This window comes from Zophobas morio, unplaced genomic scaffold (assembly GCF_036711695.1).
Source record: "Zophobas morio isolate AGI-343-1 ecotype UQ-CSIRO unplaced genomic scaffold, CSIRO_AGI_Zmor_V1 ptg000243l, whole genome shotgun sequence".
Classification (NCBI taxonomy): Eukaryota; Metazoa; Arthropoda; class Insecta; order Coleoptera; family Tenebrionidae; genus Zophobas; species Zophobas morio.
Window position 1 is genome coordinate 392,836 of NW_026972347.1, and position 18,358 is coordinate 411,193.

The window sequence follows — 18,358 nt, forward strand, 5'->3', positions numbered from 1 at the left end:
TCATAGTATCGCTGCCTTTAGAGATGTGTACAGCGGACCGTCCGGAGTGTGAAATCCATGCAGACCAAAGGAACAACAGATGCGAACCGTCTCCCTTTCAGTTAACCTGTACAAGTTCCAATACACTTTTACGAACAAAGAAAGGTCTCTGCTACCACCTGTCCTTATCAGCGCTGCATAGCGAAAAGTAGTCCTCCTTGTAAGCTCCGGCAAACAATTTATCTTGATTGCGCCTAATAAGTTCCCAGTTCGGCTTGACTTTCAGGTCAACTGAGCTGCTAGCTTCAATGCCTATACACTTTAAATCCACGTCTAATAATGATTCCAGAAGTTTAGAAAAAAAAAAACAATGCAGATAAATATATTAATACCATGTTCGCAAGACTGCTCGTCAGCCCTGACAACAGTGAAGTGCCTTGTAAAAGTCCGCACGAAGCAACTTGTTTAGGTTACGCAGTTATGATTTTAAAACGATACATCCATAAAATATAGACCTTATCGGGGAACTTGTGTTATTATACACGCTTAACAAAGCCTCTTTAGGGGAAGCAATGATAATATCACCAGATAAACTATCTACAACAATTTTCAAAAATTATAAACTTTAATTAAATATAATTAGTACCCGCTAGAAAAGAAAAAAAATGCCGGGAAAGGGAGAAAGAACTGCTACGAATGGTAGCTTTTAATGTAATATAACGACAGCAATTTTTGACCAAACTGCAATTGATAGCTGAAAGCATTAGGTGAAGGCAAATTTGTGTTGGTAACAAAATAGAGTTTTACAGAGCTCAAAGGTTTTCTCCTCCCTTTCGCTATTACAAGAGAACCTGGGAAGTAGTATAAAATACACTCGAATGTTTGATTGGGCCATAACACAGACAGAGTCGCAGAGGACCAATGAGTCCTAGTTATTAATTGGCTGACATGTACGAATGCGGGAGAGTGTGCAGACCTGAGAAAGGGACAAATGAAGTTCACAACCCCCAAAATCCAAGCTACCCCATTTAAAGGTGAATTCCGCAGGCACCGAAAAGTGATTTCTTATCACAAACGACCGGCTTTTATGTATTCTTTGATGACCATTAGAAAGTAAACTCGCTTTCCCAACACGAAATGCTTACTTCAAAGCATAAAGATCTGCCAAGTTGAGGATATGCCTTGACGGAGGAACTAGCGTGCCGCCAGGAACTATAACTTCAAAAAATTCCCTATGCTCCCGTGAGAGAGAATTACTAAAAAACATATTAATTTGACTGGCACGTGTAATGGGAAAAGCTCTTCTTCAGGAAAGACAGGTGCCCGCCCCCCAAAAAGTTTTTCATGCACTCCGGGCTCCCTTTTTCTTCAGCGGGGAGCATGGTAACCTCCATTTGAACACGCAACGTGATGAAGTCACAAAAATTGGAGCAGTTTTCCACCAGTACGTAAGCCACCAACTTTCCTAAGAAGTCGGTAGACAAAGTCAGCATAACCCGATGGGCTTCTTGCCGCGCAAGAGTCCTGCCATACATATATTAAGTGAATAAAACGGGATTAGTAGTAATAACGAAAGCAGACTCACCCTTCAGTATTTTTAAATGAGAGCCATGTGCTGCAACAGCCCAGAGCTGGGCGCACCCGATAGCTAATTGTATGTTGTAAAGAGCCGTTTTCTGGCAGAGAAAAAACAGAATAGGAAGCAATTCACAGCACAATGAACTGGAAACAACCTATGAGGATCTCTCGCTGCCTGGGACCAGTTTTATAGGTCTGTTGGCCGATGTTGACTTCAATTAACAAGTGGTTTATAATTGGCCTTATGTAAAAATTAATAAGAGGAAGGCAGTATAATTGGATACAGAGAGCTAAACTTGGAGTTGCGACACCGAACCCACAAAAAGGGCAGTTGATCGCCTTCGATACACTAACCACCACAGATGGTAAAACGCAAAATAAAGGTGTAACCCCTGATGAAGACCTGCTCTAAGGGAAAGGACGGACTTCTGTTAGAGGTAACAGGGAAAGGCTGTTGCTCTAATATCATAGGCAAGTAGGACAGCTGATTTCAAAGAGGACTCGAAACCAGTGTACTTTTCTGGACTTGGTCCAACGCTAAGTTTGAGCCCGAGAGGATTTTTACCGTCAAGGAGCGCTGGGCAATGCCTGCAGTATCACAATGTTTAAGTTTTATAAATTAGTCGAACGGAGGTAGATTTATAAGGGCCTTGTCGGGCAAAGAGATCGATAATATCGATTTTCAAGGTGCAGGACGTTGTCACCCTTGCCCGCCGTAGACGGACCTCTATTCGTTGAGAATTGCCTGGCGCTATTACCCCACATTCGGGAAGGACACAAAGCAGGGCGTTCTCCTCTACGCCAGAGGCCAAGTTAAAATCTTGCATGTGACCACAAAAAATTATAAGAAACCATCGCACTCCCGATCCGAAGGGGCCCTGAGCTTGACTCGAAAGGACAACGAGATCTCATTGGAAAGGTTCAAAATGAGAAACTGTTTACTGGTCGAGGGAAACTTCGGTCTTATTTCCTGTAAGTAGATTGAGTATAGCGCTAAAGAGGAGCCAAATAAATTGCACAGAACCTGCTGAGCGTCATCGGTGTGGTCAGTTCCAAAGTCGGAGGGGTAGCTGCTCAAGGACGACAATTGTATGGATTTTGGAAGTATAGAAAAGGTGGGCCTGCAAAGAAATTAACCTCTAAAGAGGTCAGGTGAAAACCTATGTACCCTTCAACAATGCGAGCGTAGACCCTGACAATCTCTGGCGGGAGGGGTTCCCTGTCCGCCAATGACCTAAAAGCACTACATGATTAAATATAAAAGGTAAAATTCAAGTGGGCAACCGAAAGCAGAGCTGGCCCACGAGGACAGGATGGTCGCTCACAAGATAGTCTAAAAGACGCTGAGGCAAACTGGAGAAAAGCAGACGCGCTACAAAAACTGCTTAAACACAGCTTTACGGCAAAGTAACCGAAGTTCAGGTAAAAGACTTAGACGGACTCGCGCTTCAACAACCTCTAAACTGCCCAGAGAAATTTCTTTTGGAAGAGGCGCATTCGAGTAGCGCGAGTAAAGCTATAAGTAAGTTCGAGGGGAGGAGGAATATCGAAAGATACCAAAAGGCCAAACCTCTAAGAAAACGAAGCCTTGAACCACCTCTTCCAGAACAGGAGTTATACTGAACTGGCTTGTATAGACTGAATTTAGAATAAAGTTGTCCTCCAAGCTAGTCTCTCCGCTCGAGACAAAGGGAAGATCGCGAATGTTTCTAAAGGTAAACCATGTCTCACAAGGACGGCTAAAGGAGGGCGTCGGGTAAAACAAGGGCGGGAGCACAATTTCTTTCTCTGCTCTATTATGAAGAGATACAGAATAAAGGGAAAAACATACGGGCAGCCCGAGAACAGAGACCCGATGCGTCCAAATTTCAAGTCGAAGAGGGTGAGCTGCGCATGAACTGGTAGCCTATAAATAGTTGAAGTATCATTCAGATCAAGCAACTCCAAGGCCGTCTCAAAGGTAAACTGTAAAAAAACATCGAAAGGTGAAAAGGTAAAGACGCTGCAACTCTCAGCGCGCCTACTCTGGACTCGGACTGCAACTTTTTGGGGTCGAGCTCAACGGTGAAGTCCGCTGAACAGTTTGCCTCGAGGTACAAAGTTTGGTCCAAGGGAAAAACCTGGTCGCCGAACTTGTCGCTGTGTAAAGCAAAAGTTTTTAGTCAGCAGTAATGAAAAGAAAAACAAAATTATGATACCAACTAAGTATTGTAAGATACGAATTTTTAGAGAACATATAAGCCAGTGGCATTTCGGAAGGGTTACAGACAGTGACTTGTATCCTCTCCTTCTGCCACGAGTTCACGTGACCCATCTGCATCATTATAATATTAATTAAGGGAATAAGCTTACTTTCCCCAGCCAATACCTTTCCGAACCTTATTATCTTCGGCGATACCGTCATAGTGGAAAGGCCGTAGACGCAATGAATATCAATGACTTGGACACAGCAGGTGGAGGGGGAACAGGGGGAAAAGTTCACGTCACGAGTACTGACGCGTTCAAAAAATAAGCAGCCATGATGCTTATAGGGGCGACGGGTCAAAAGGTCTTTCCACTGCTCGGGGGTTACGGCCGCCGGTGATGGCATGCTTACAAATACGTTGACCTAAGAGTTTCCCGATAAAACAACATAGAAGAATTAACGCTATTATTAGCCTGCATACCTCTTCTCCTGCGCGCAGTTCATAAAGCTTTCCGGCAGTAAAGTAATTGGATCTCGCCGTTTCTTTATATAAATTCGGCTGGTCTAATTCTTTTACTAGAAGGGCATACCGTTAACACAAAAAAATATTAATATAAAAGAAAAAAGTATTACTCTGCAGCGATTTCCAGACAACTTGTAGCTTCATATCAGACATCGGAACCAAAATCACTGGACTACTAAGATTGTTTTTAAGGCTAAAGCTCACATACTGAAAATTAAAGGAAAATATAATTGAGGGTTCATTGATAACGAATAACTAGACCTGTCGTTTTTCATGAATACTCAAAGTGACAAATGGGTGAATACGGCTTAGTGAATCACGGACATATTGAAAACCGGCAACCCATACAGCATTGGGCTAAAGGAGAGTGTAAAAAAATAAGAAGACAACAAAAGGGTAAAAAGCAACCAGATAGACATTGGGTTGGAGCGAGGAGGACTCTACATTGGGCGTCAGATATAACGTCTGGAAGTCCAGCAAACAATTCACATCGCAACACTTCGGCTTTACACAGGAGCAGGTTTACTAGTCCTTTAGCGCACGAGAAAAGCGGCTTCGTACCAAACTACAGTGGAGACTGCCGTCGTCCACATACAAGCTGACCGTGATTAACAAGTTTTGCTCAGGATTACAACAGTTGACGACTTGTATCTCTCTATTAAATAGGCCGTACGATGAGCTCGCACACGTAAAGGAAATAAACATTTGGTTTTGAGGGTGCTAAAAGGAAAGATTGAGGGTTAAAAATAAAATTATCTTATGTGTTCTAATGGACCGCTTTGGCAGGTAAAAGCGTTCCTGCATCTTCTATAAGTGTCACGCCTTCCGGAGCGAGAAGCTTAAAAGTGGCGGGAAGGTCCGAACTTAAATTTTTTAAGGTGAAGCCCGCTGAATAGCTAAATACAAATTAAGGGTAAAGTTTTTTTGAGTGCCTCATAAGAGAATAACTACACCCTACACTCTTCCGGGCGTATAAGAAGATCCAAGAAAAAGCGAAGAGTTACTCACTGCAAGAAAACTTTTACCAAAAACGACACGAAAGCCCAAAGAGCGTTCAGATAGCAAAGATGGCTTTCCAGTTGCGGACACCGGATTAGCGTACGCCTTTAATGTGGAAAAGTTAAGGGCTTCCGCGGCGCACTGTAACGAAAAACGCACATGAAACCGGACACTGCCCTTTAAAGTCTTGCACTTTCCCATCTGCAACTCTTCACTAGAAACTTTCGGCTTAAAACACACGTACGCATAAATCCTTTCGAACGGCCGAAGAGGAACATTTTCCAGTAGTTTTGCGCAAGTTTCGTCGCAAAATAACCAAACCTAAGCATATATGAGGGTATGGAAAAAAAGAAAATGCTCCAATGAGTCAGTAAATAAGACCTGTTTGTTCAGGTTAGATGACCCAGTAATATATATTGTAGTTTCCCATATGGACTCCAGAGCAATTTCGACTTTTCCGCAATACAGTTGGTCTACAAACATGTGGCGTCAATTCCTTATTTTTTGATGAACTAAATTGGCGCCACCCGAGCGGATATAGCAGTGTTCCAAGATGAGCTCAGGCGGGGTGCTTCTAGCATTATCACGAGGCTGGGGGTAATCAGGCAGAAGAAAAACTTCAGGTCGAAATATGTGAACTTTTGGACGTGAGTAACTATACAGAAGCCACATTGTAAATGTGCACCTGATAGATTTACTCGTCTCTGCTGAGTAGATCCAGACTCTTGAACAAGCAATGATAACTTTTTGAAACCAACCTCATTATAACTTTGAAGTAAAAAAGGTATTCTTAATTTTTCCAACGGAGCCACTAGAAAGTTTCTTTTAAGTAAAATATAGATAAAGTTCTGAAATGAATACCCGTTCCCTCGTAACACTGCAAGGAAAGCAAAACGCCTCTCATCGAAGCCTTCTCTTCTGAATCGGATTGCGTACCTATAAAGAGGTGCCAATAGCCTCAGAGTTTGAAAGCTAACATGACTGCAGTTTACAGGGGGTCGGAATATTCGAGGTAAAAAAAAAATTGCCAATGACACTGAAAAAAAACAGATCATAGTAATAATTGGTAATATCCAAAGGAAAGCTAACCGGCCCGTAGAAGCCTTTAGATCTTCCAAATGTTCTGTAAGCACGGGTTTGAGGTTGTATATTGTTAGCAAAATAACTAAACTTACGAGGAGGACAAGTCTTGTCTACAGAGAGATGAAGGTCTTGAGACAAACTTTCACAGTTAATAAAATTTGTTAAAGTTTTAAAGACGCTTTCATTAATTATACAGAATTCTCCTTCGTTATCAAAGTTAGAAAGTGAAAAACCACCGGTACTAGTAGCCTTGCAACCGGAAACCATGTGGCCTACAGAGAGTGTGTCCAGGTTCAATTCACTAGGCTCCACCGCAAAATAGGGAGGGTCGGTAGAGACCATTTCGTGAACCGTCACGGAGGAGTCCGTAAAGTATCTTTCCCCGCAACCTTTTCCACAGGGCGGAGCTTGACAGAGCGCACCGTCATTGTCCTGCTCGTATTCTCCAGAAGGAGCGGGTAAAACCTCCAAAGATGAGTAGGGATGTAGCCCAATGTAGTGGAGGTTTGGCGGACAGAGCTCCTCTGCCTTGCAACAACATATGTTGTACGCTATAACTTTTACAACTCCAGCGTACTTTTCCTGTGAAAAATGACGCATGGCCTTATTAACTAAAAGGTAGCAAACCCTCTTAAAAAGACCTCTCTCACGATTAGACCACCAATGATAAGTTCGTAACTATTTCTATGATAGAAGGCGGTGTCCCCGAGGGACGGGACGGCAAGACCTTCTCCGGGCTTACAAGGAGACCGCGAGTCTTTAAAATTTTCGGGATAGAACTGCTTCATAATTTGCTTCCATTTCCATGTCTCCCTCTGTTGAGACATGCGCTGTCGCTGGTATAGCTCCCTTCTCTGCTCCTCATCTTCCAGTTCGCGTAAGTGGACAGTCGCTCGAACTAATTAAAGAAGAATGAGCAATGAAGCGATATTGACCCTCGAGGCGCTGGAGCAGGACTTACTGGTCTGCGCGCTGTGGGGAGCCACAAATACGGCTATTCCGTTCTCCATTTTCTTAAAAGTGTGAGCGTAAGCGGTGGTGGCATCCTCAACTTGGCCCACTGAAACTCGTTCTACACCAGCTAAAGGAAAGTTATCTCCTGGTAAACCCCATCCACAGAAAACTTACAGCGCAGCTTGCTCAGTTCGTCGTTTATTTTCATTTCCTTGTCCACGTGCCCTACAATTCTCTATAGAGTAAGCGGAATCTAAGTTATAGGTAATGTACCTTTACGAGCAGCTATTTTTAATTTCTGTTCCAAAACTTCAATTCTCTCCATATTCTTTTCGGATAAGGCGATCTGCTCTTCGTCCTTCATTGCGGCAACATAAAAAGTAACCAGTGGAAAGCAACGAGGCTCATGTTACCAATTCGAAGTCAAAGACAGGATATACCGCCGCGCACGTGGACAAAACGCGAGTTGCTTCGATGATAAAGTTTTTGGGGACGTTCGTGTTATTCGAAATCACAATCCTGAAAGAAATGAAAAATAAATTTCTAAGGATGTAAAATAAAAAGGAGAGGAACCTCTGTGGTGGCGAGGGGGCTCCAACCACTACTCTCTTAAAGTCTATGATGAGAGATTGCAGAAAAAAAGAAGCGGGGCGAAGAACATTGGCTTTTAGCGTGACAAGCTGGTTGTTGTCGGGATCCTTAAGCAAGCAAGCACAGAACGTACATAGACGACAAGAACAGTTCATAAAAAAGGAAGACCAAAACGTTTGCTATTTTGAGGGTTTCCTTGTAGACGCCAGGCAACGTAGGCTTAAATATAAAGTCAACATTCCTCTTTTCTAAGATAAAAAAAACATAATAATAAGAGGGGAACACAGAATGTATATAATTTCAAACCATAAGGGCGTATGAGTCCCATCCTTCCGGTTTTTATCTGCAGATCCCCAGACGCTAGTGAACTTTGTTCAATCAAGTAAAATTAATATAACGTGGGTGTCATGCATGTTTTATACCCAGACTTTACTATTTTGTACAGCAACGGAACTTCTGATTCGTTATAAATAACCAAAGACTTGACTTTGGCGGTATTTTTTTTTGTCCAATAGCCAAAATTTATATTGCGCTGGCCGACTTTCATAAATGAGCAGCAAACCTTAGAGAATACTGAAAGGGAACTTTTCTGAGGGACTGACAGAAGAGAAGATAGAATCATTCAGTAGGGAATATAGAAATACGTGTCACTAACCATCAGGCACGTGTTTAACTAGATCTCCGTCAATATAACTGTCCAGAGTAAAATTAATGGTTGACTCGACTTTGCGAAGTTTGGGGGAGCTTTTACAAAATATGACTGTTTAAGTGGGGTGCATGAGTAAGAAGTAATAACTAAAACCGCTGATAATTGTCCAGAGAGGGCATGTAATAGACAAACACTTCCACAGTGCCCTTTGGCGGTATAACACATGTGCTCACAGGTAAAAGAAGACCTCAACAAAAGCTAAAATCAACCATTCTCAAAAGAAAAGACGCTAAGCCAGTACCAGATTGGAGGTAATGTGAAAGTTCACGTCTACAGAACTGTAGCTTTTTTATAAACTCTTCTTCCTCTTCATTAGTGCGCAACTTCTGAAAGTCGCTATTTTGAAAGTAGCACCAGCAAATATATACGAAGTAAAGAATATAGCGTGTCCATACGGATCGGAAAAAAGTATATGAAGTAATGAGCGAAGAGCTGCGAGGACTGAGCGTCCAGAGAGCTGCGCTTTCAAAAACTCCGCAGAGTGTGCCTGTGAGGGGAGCCTATCATCGGGTCTAAACACCCGCCGAGAAGTAGAGGAAATATTCTCCCCACTGCCGCCCAAGACTTCCTCGAGGTGAGAGACCAAAAGCCTTTTCTTTTGTAGAGCTGTTTCTGTAAGTAATAAGCTTAACCCCAACAAAGCTTCACTGAGAAGCATACCACGTGTTTCAAGCGGAAGGTGGCTCGCAAGATCCAAGTAGTCCACAGCAAATCTTTCGGAAATTTTCTCTCTGCAGGGGTAAAGAAAGAAGGAAAAAGAGAGGGAAAAAACTCTCCAATACGTTGCGCAAGTTGGAGATAGCGGAAAAGTCATCCTGCTCTTCTCTATATCGTCCAGCATGGCCTCAACAAGTACTTGTCCCACCCCGCTCGCTGTGCAGTCCTCTTTCGGGCGTTGACCAGCGGAGAACTGCCAGTCACAATGAAGGAGACCGTTTGATCAGAAGTGTAAGAACAAGCGGTACGTTCGTCAAATATAAATAGAGCTGAGAGGGAAGAGACGAAATTAGATTTATGGTCAAAGTATGCTGCGTCAAGTTTTTCAGTAAAAAAGAAGAAAGAGACGCGTTGTTGACCACAATATTTCCCAAATAGAGGGCGTCCCCACCTTGTTTTTTCGACACATAAAAGAGGCAGCGGAGAATATAGAACTAAAAAGATAATACCAAATGTTATAACTTTAAAGAAGTTTTGCTCGTAAAAGCTGTAAAGCTGGGTCACGATGTTAGCAGTGATTATGACGGTCGAATCATTGGAGCTATTTCTCAAATTACTGACTACTATTTGCGTTCTTAAAATAAAGAATATTAGCGCAATTATAATAAAAAAATAATAAAGAAACAATAAACCTAAAGTTAGGGTTGACGAATTTGGGGGAGAGCTGGACAAAAACTTTTCCGGAGTTAAATGGGGGAATAACAATCTCAATGTTGCTGCCTACTCAAAGGTAAGAGAGCAGCGGCAAAGGAAGAATCATATGGCTCTTTGAGAACCTGGAGTGGCCTGCTGGATTGCTTTCTCGTCAAGGTCCTTGCAGGGCGCCAACAACGTTCGATCACCCTCAAAGTAATAGAGAGCAACTGTTGCCGAGTGGGAAACCACGGAAAGCACGGCGCTCAAAGCAGAAAGATTGGTGAGTATAAAGCTGGAAAAAAAAGAACAACCATTGAGATAGCGAGTATATAAAGTGACAACCGCAATGACCTTGAGTAATAAACTGTACCAACGCCAACGTCCCCGTAATCGATGTGAAAAGTAGATAGAGAGATGACAGATTTGCAGATGTGAGCCTTAAATTATTAAGAATGAGTAGAAATAAGCAAATTTTAAATAAGAATAATTATACACTGCATTGGACTGCTCGAGTTTCCAATAATTCTCCCGAATTCTTATTTTTACACAAGAATTTCAAGCAGAATTGGCGACGGGTCAAGTAGAGTGACAAGTTCTGAGCAAGACTCTCGTCCAAGTCATCCTCAACTAGAAATAAGTTATGAATACACAACTTTTACCGCACATAAAGATGAGCACCTGGACAGAATCGGATAGCGACAGAATGCGGTTTGTTAACGTGCAAAACAAACTGTTCAATCGATGTCTGCTCATCGCTCTCGCTAAGGTCATACTGCAGGCGAGACGAGCTATGAGAAGGAGATTCAGGCTAATCAATGGGCTGTTTAGTCAGCAGCAATACTCGTCGATGTGAGACAGAGAGTGCATGGTAATCCCGTGCTGAAGAAGCTCTGTGCGACAGATAACATCCTGAATATCTTAAGCAAAAAAGAGATGGACAGTAATAGCAGAGAAGGACTTACCATAGGACAATCAGTGGAATTGCAAAAAGTCAAGACCTTAATTACAGGATTGCCGATATAGCAGTTTCCAAAATCTAACACAACTGTGCTCAACTACAAAAAAATATTTATAACATCATATGAAATAAGAAGAACTAAGTAACCGTGAGCGCAGAGGAAGGGCATGTGGAGGTAACAGTCGCATGAACCACAACTTTTCCGATGTTTTTTTCGTCTTTGGCATTTTCAAACTGGAAAGTGGTTTTGTACTGACCTGCCTATGAAAACGCAAAGGGGATGATAAGTTCTTCACGCGTAAGCCTTGCACTTACCTGAAGGGTCTTACAAGCTAAGCGCAACTGAAACTGCGAGAAGCAGCTGACGGTAACTGGAAAGCAAATGTAGGATACAATAAACCAGAAAATAAAGGAAATTAAATTTAAAGAAAACTTGGAGAAGTTATGTCTAAAGCACGGCCAGTGCTCGCATCAGAAAACTCAAAAGACAGCTTCAGAAATAAAAAGACAAAATTCTACAAACTTATAAATAGGCATCAGTAAGCAAAAAAACCTTAGAATCGTTATAAATGCCATCGCCGTTAATATGGAACAAAAGAGGGACCTCTTAAAAAAATAGTAGTGACGAGATAGTAAGAAAATAAAATAAAATTTATAGCGGCTTCCGTCCCCTAAACGACACTTCTTGAACAAGTCATTACTGTAGCTTTAAATGAATAAAGATAAGAGACATAACGCACCAGAACAGTTATAAACTGTGATATTCCGGACATATGACTCGTTAAGGCGACAATTATCAAAATAAATTTCCTCATCCTCAGGAGCCACCCGAAGGACGGACCTGCCAAACTGGGAAGCTGACTTTGCACGCAGATAGAAACGCTTATTAAACCTGCAAACACAACTTTTAATTAGTATTTCCGCTTGAAATTCATCCCCTTCACTCTCGTTAAATTTGTGGGCAAGAAAAGTTATTTTGCCTTTTTAACATGTTAAGGCTTGTTATTTAATTAGCTTCGGAACAAGTACCATTCACGTCAAAGGCTTTGTATGATTCTTGCTGAGGATTTTCTGGGTAGTTAGTGTCGTTAAAACGCTCATCGACAAGGTCGTTGGCAAAACATTCAATATCAGGTTTGAATGCAAGAACTGCAGAGAGTAAACTTATAATAAGACAAGTTAAAAATATAATATTATTTATCAAAGTGCTTTGCTCAAGAGTTTAAAATAATATATGGGCTAGAGAAGGCAAGCTAAGAAGTAGCGTTAAAAAAAAATCATTTCAAAAAACAACTAAATAAAACAAGAGAATGGGCTTTATCTTCTGCTACCAAATAATAAAGTTTTTAGAAAGTCAAAATGAAAGGGTTTTGAAAAAAGTTAAAGCGATATATATATACGGATGTTACCCTATGTAGAAGAAATATATTACTCAAAGAATATTAATAATAAATAATTAAAGTCTGGTTATAACCTATGGGAAAAAAAGAGGCTTTAGCCGGAAGTAGAAAACTGTCGATATACCCAACTCTATTAAATAGCTCGTTAGCGTAAGGGCCTTCGCTATAAGTTAGATCGTCAGGTAGATTTTCGTTTTGCAACTGAAAACTTAGTTGTTTTCCAAGATTGGTTTTGAGTTTTATAACAAGATCTTCATGGAGTTCATTTCTTAAGTGTAACCTATTTGATGACAAAATGAGTTGGTGAACTCGAACTTTATCTAGCAAAAAAAATTAGAAAAAAAATACTTCTTTAAGACGTGAGCACAACTGGAAATGGTCTTAAATTCAATAGAATTATTTTTAATATCAACAAAAGATAACCACAAGTTTGGTTTATGTTTAGCTTCTGCTAAAGGTTTCATAGCTAGAGCAAACGTAACTTTATTATCTCTTATAAGCAACAGATTGATATGATGTTTTTATAATAAATCTACATTAACAGTAAAACCTATCCGGCTCTAACTGACCGTCACACGGACGCAAGGAAAAAATTTATTTACCCTGTTTCTTGAGAATTCTGAGCCCTGCTGACGGGGCCTAACCTTATTAGAATTTAAGAGGGCAAATGAAGTAAGCAGTCATAAAAGTCCAAAAAAAAGAATAGCGTGATGGAAATAGAACGCGGACAACTCTCGGTCATGGTATGATGGCTTTACGTAGTAAACCTGTTAAACTTAAATTATAGAGCATCAATACAATTTATGTTATATTTTTTCAGCTTTTTTTGTTGTTCCTTAGTTTTAACAAATGTGGAAAATAGCCTTTACTTCTGGGTTTTGTACTAGTTTTATTATCAGTTCCTTTACATAAAATTTTAAAGAGACAAGATTGCACAGGTAAGAAAACGAAATTAACGTAGACCCATGTTCCTAGTTTTCTCAAAACCCCTAAAGTAAGGCGCAAGGACATGTCCCTCAATTTACCCTTTTTTGACACACACCTTGTCAAAACTGATCAAAATGTAAACTGCATAACTTAAGGTGCTTATATAACAAGCGTGGATTTCCATAAAAGTAAATAAATGTAACCAAATAGGTTAAAGTCAATAATTTTTTGAAATAGCATATAAAATTCTCTTATATAAAGAATATATATATATAAACTGGTCTCACTTCAAAAAAAATATTAAAAATTTGCTTCATAAAAGGTTTAGTAATGTATCAAATTTAATTTTTAGGGTAGCCTTTTACCTCGAACCCTTGGAACCACTCTAAATTTGTTTGGGTCAAGTTTGAGGTACCATAGCCTATAAGCCTTTTATACGACTACTATTAATCGGTTCACACTCTCATTAATTTATTTATGGTAGCAAGCTTATCCATTAAGTTTACAAACTAGTGCCATTATCTTAAGTCATAATTCCGCTAGTCAAAAGTGTATTTAAAATATTACTAAATGAGAGAGAGAAATTATGCAGGCTTTTGTAATTTTCGCAAAAGTCACAAATTATTTTTATATATAAGTACTTTGTTTTTTTTAAAATATAAGGGCAAAATCCTTATTTTTACACAATTATATATATCATGTAATAAAGTTAGTTTATTAACACTATTATATAATAGCTCCTGTTCTAAACGTCAATATCAATTTATTTATATAACAATTTAGGCATATCTAATTCCTAGATGGTTACGTGTTAATATTTTTGATTAAGAAAGAAAGTGAAGGTGAATAACACGTGCAAAAAGAGCACATGCAAGCCCGCGATACTCATCAGGTGAACATACTTCAACAACATAACGCAAATTGATAGTACAAATCAGCCAACACTGCTACAATACTGTGCAAAATATCAATACCTATAATTACAAATGTTTAGTCCCCAGGATTTTGCCGTTTATTAATCGAACAAAAATTTAGGTATAATTTGGTACTAATAAATAGACTATTGGATATATACCTAATTTACAGCCGAAACAATGCCAGTATTGCCTAGTATTTGAAGTATTGACCCGTAAAATTAGTGTCGAGGATCCGATTTTAACCATTACAGGCCACAATTACTGATCTTGATGACGACGAGTACGCCTTATTTATATAAAATTTGGACACATGAACGTCATAATGCAAATAACGAGGTTCAACTTGTTACAATCTGGCTGTAGTCCACGCCTTTTTACCTGCATACTACGCATAAATCATGACTTCCAGTGCTTAATGTTATTTTCTCTGTTTTCGTAGGGTTGGAGCCCTCCAGTAATTATCTTTAGAATGGTGTCACACTTGTCCTTGAGGGCTGTGGGTCAGCGGTGAGTTTTTAGCGAAGATTAGTTAATTGCGTAGCAAGTAGGAAATTCAGAGTTAATGATTCAAATTGCTATATCCCACCAAAAAGAGATCGGATACCATACCCAGTTTTCTGGCCTCCCCGAAGCCTTCAAACCTGTTCAACGAAATATTTTACAGCGGGTAAATCTCTACTGCAAATAGAAACACCTAAATCGCTCTTAGTTGCTTAGAGGCGCCCTGTGTAAAATTGGTTTTATATACTCTAGTATAAATATGTGTAAATAATAAACAAATTTAGTTATCTTTTCTTTAGTTTTGAACTACTATTACCGGTTTTTTAAAAAGACCCTTAAATTGCTTGATATGGGATGCCTCTTACTCCAAACGAGATTTTGCACCAATAGGCTGTCGCGGACCTTCAATGCCTAGGCAAGCGGTTAGGGCGGAACCCAACTTCACGTGTTATGGTGAGGTCGGGGTAACTTAACAAGATTTAAAAAAAATTAATGAAAATTTAAAGCGTTCTATTGAAACAAGTATTTGATTCAGTCCTTAATAAACAATGATATATAAATTAATACAGATACTTTAGACTATTTAATGTTAAAAGGTAGTGGCATATATATAAATATGAAAACACGCACTAACACAAATAAGATAAAAGTAACAAAGAAAGAAAGAAAAAACGAAGAAAAAGAGTAGGGAATTCTTTTTATTCGAGAGGTCAGTATTTGCTTTATATATACATTCGATAAGCTTATCCAGCATTTGTTTAAATTCTTTTACATAATAAATAAACAGGAAAATGTTCATTTATAGAGATGCGTTTGCACTAACTTGTTCAAATCTATTTTGATATCTGATATATTAAACTTAAAAGAATAACAACAACCATAATGGTTAATCTAATAGTGTCTCCTTGTTTCTTTATTTTGTTTTTTTATTTTATTTCTTTTTTATTTATATTTATTTAAACTTATGTATATTCTTTATATTTGTTCATTATTTCTATATTTTTCTCTAAATACTAATACGTTATAAGCGCGAACTCTTTACTTTCATAATTACAGAGCACAGTAAATTCAAACGTTCAAACACACCATGCCACACTCTGCTGGCATTTTTAACTATTACAGAAACCTACTCAACTGCGACCATCGATCATTTATATCAAAGTTACCCCAGCTTGCTACAATTTACAAGGTCTTTTTTTTACAATGAAAAAGTTGGAGAAATCTAGCTTCCTTCCTATGAAAAAAATTGCAAAAAACAGCTTTTAAGATACAATCAAAATTGAGCAGTTTACACGAGGAAGTTTTGAGCAAACTCGAAGCAATAAATGCATTGCACCCAGAAAAAGCAAATGAATTTACAAAAATGTGTTTACGGACGGAAATCTTTGATTTTACTTTTATGTGATTTATGCATGAATTGTGCACAATCTTCAAAATAGAATAAGAATCTGTACAACAAAAATATGTCAGCAACTTAATTTCCTTGACCAACAAATACAAGAGCAACGTACTATTCCTGATTTAGCGCACCCCACATATCTAAAATAATATCTTTTCACAAAACTATTGCTCTTATATATAGAAGCGGGGACGAATTTAACTATGAAAAAATTTTCCTGGAGCAATATTTTAGTAACAACCATGAACCCTTAAATTACAACTACATTTATAATTTCCTTCTTCAAGCAGAGACAAGAAACAAATATAAGCGAACCACCATAATACTACATTGTCTTAACGCCAAAGTTAAAATTTTGCAAACCTTTAAATAAAATGACACTGTTCCAGAAAAATAACCGTTACAACTACATATGCAACAGTTGAAGGGGAAATGAAGAGTTTGTAATAAACTTGGTCATATCGAAAAGGTATGATGTTTCACGAAAGTAAAAGATTACAACTTAGTTCTCGACTCCGCGGCCCTATTCGCATATCATTGAGAACAAGGAATTACCTAATAATATAAAAGAAGAAAATGAGACAATAAATAAAATAAACGATTATACAAATGCTTCTCAAGCCGGTCATTTAAAAATTTTTGATAAAGGTAAGTCAATTTACATTCCCAATTTCGGACATAACTTAGCTTCAGTAGGAAAATTAGACGAATCTGAGTATTAACACCAGATTTGGAGATAAAAAAGTGATTATTAAAATGAATAAGACTTCTGTTGCCCATAGCTTTTTAAAAAAAAAAAGGGAGTATATAAACTAAATCCGAGTAACATATAATACAACGACAATAAATACTTTACAATTTGAAGAGGGTAACAAAAATACCTGAAGAGCACTACAAATATGGATGCATAAGTTATAAATATCCGAAAAATATCATACCTAACGTAGGACCTTTTACTACTGATAACCGTGAAATTTGTACAAAATGTAAATTGGAAAAAAAAAAGAAGATAAATAAAGTAAGCCAAAAAATTCGCCTTGTAAACTTGGTCTACAACTCTATGTTTACAATCTACAATGGAACAAAATTTTTTTGGTGGTTTTCAATATATAGTTATAGGTACTTATGCAAAATCTAAACATGTCGTTGCCTTGTTCTCCAAAAGCAAAGAAGATATAAAATATAAACTGTTGGACTGGCTAAAACACCAGAACAAGTACATGAAAAACAGGAAACTAAAAACATCCACTGCAAGCATAATCGAGGGAGTAAGTAGCGAATACGTCAATGACATACTAAAAATAAATTAAAGAGCGTAGGATCCTATTTACCACCTTTCCCAGGAATATACCTCAGTATATGCTAAGTGAACGTAGTATACAGACCTTACGCAATATAGCCAAATGCATTTTAAGGCAATCATGTTTACCTCCCAAATATTGGAGTGAAGCTTTCAGGGATGCTGTTTTATACAGCAATATTTCTAGAGGCAGCAGTACTCTTTCATCTACCGAGTTATTTGGCTTTAAAACTACTAATAACTTAAAAAGATATATGCCCTTAGGTTGCAAAATTTATTTTTATAGTCCCGAGCACAAAAAGAATTCTCAAGGTAGAGCAACGGAAGAATCCCTACTTTCCAAACCAACAGATTCAACAGATGAGGAATATACCACCCTAATTTCCAGTATGAAATAAAATAATTCGGTCGAGGGATGCTCTCTGTTATGGAAACACACCTTCGTACAAAAACAATTAGCCGGAGACTGACAATCTTGGACTAAAAAAATTTGACCCCATATCTTGGTAGTACATCAAAGTTATACCCATTACCAACAAATACAGTGATGTTAATGATTTTGAGACTAAGCCAAAAAATATAAGGGTATTTCAATGTCAGTAAACAATATTAGAAATGAAAGAACCAAGACGAATAATAATGAGAACACACTTGCAGAAGCAGAAAATATAGAACCTAAAACACAGCAAGTTTTTTCTCTGTGGACCCAAAACTTCAAGGATGTACAATATCTCTTCGCCTGCAGAATGCACAGCTCCTAAAACAAATAACCCCCTCAGATCCTTTTTTTTCCTCTTTACAAACCATTTATACAACCACAAATTCAAATGGAAACATCTTCTATTTACCAAACAGTCTGATTTAACCAAAAATTTATAACCTAAAATCAAAAAATTAAGCCAAAAATTATAAAAAAATTGTTATAGAAGACAAACTCTGATGCTGTAAATATCGTAACTCCTTTAGACACTCCTAAGTATCTTCATATTATTTTACTAAAAT

The 18,358-nt window shown here is 38.5% G+C and overlaps 1 protein-coding gene across 1 annotated transcript; it reads right to left on the bottom strand.

Moving 5' to 3' along the window:
- LOC135146587 (uncharacterized) lies at positions 1 to 12,776 on the bottom strand. Its single transcript, XM_064078707.1, has 74 exons — positions 12,661 to 12,776; positions 12,387 to 12,592; positions 11,942 to 12,061; positions 11,805 to 11,892; positions 11,653 to 11,753; positions 11,466 to 11,518; positions 11,346 to 11,403; positions 11,228 to 11,283; positions 11,060 to 11,173; positions 10,917 to 11,009; positions 10,796 to 10,863; positions 10,633 to 10,742; positions 10,448 to 10,581; positions 10,306 to 10,391; positions 10,095 to 10,246; positions 9,951 to 10,038; positions 9,768 to 9,892; positions 9,567 to 9,709; positions 9,384 to 9,511; positions 9,262 to 9,332; positions 8,997 to 9,213; positions 8,843 to 8,937; positions 8,695 to 8,788; positions 8,548 to 8,636; positions 8,315 to 8,489; positions 8,199 to 8,260; positions 8,061 to 8,140; positions 7,875 to 7,999; positions 7,715 to 7,820; positions 7,575 to 7,659; positions 7,476 to 7,526; positions 7,309 to 7,428; positions 6,989 to 7,245; positions 6,605 to 6,929; positions 6,440 to 6,550; positions 6,354 to 6,387; positions 6,257 to 6,300; positions 6,126 to 6,200; positions 5,950 to 6,075; positions 5,792 to 5,902; positions 5,646 to 5,737; positions 5,424 to 5,585; positions 5,224 to 5,369; positions 5,041 to 5,161; positions 4,827 to 4,985; positions 4,674 to 4,769; positions 4,527 to 4,622; positions 4,376 to 4,472; positions 4,224 to 4,318; positions 3,926 to 4,165; positions 3,756 to 3,871; positions 3,582 to 3,696; positions 3,410 to 3,522; positions 3,128 to 3,350; positions 2,970 to 3,073; positions 2,842 to 2,910; positions 2,726 to 2,791; positions 2,582 to 2,678; positions 2,410 to 2,527; positions 2,207 to 2,353; positions 2,074 to 2,145; positions 1,961 to 2,016; positions 1,854 to 1,906; positions 1,713 to 1,798; positions 1,565 to 1,655; positions 1,264 to 1,503; positions 1,125 to 1,211; positions 956 to 1,073; positions 787 to 907; positions 626 to 733; positions 495 to 576; positions 372 to 439; positions 159 to 312; positions 1 to 106 (listed from the first exon to the last, which is right to left on the bottom strand). The coding sequence occupies exons 1-74, from the start codon at positions 12,774 to 12,776 to the stop codon at positions 1 to 3; spliced, it is 8,406 nt and encodes a 2,801-aa protein (XP_063934777.1).
- Between the last annotated feature and the right edge of the window lie 5,582 nt (positions 12,777 to 18,358).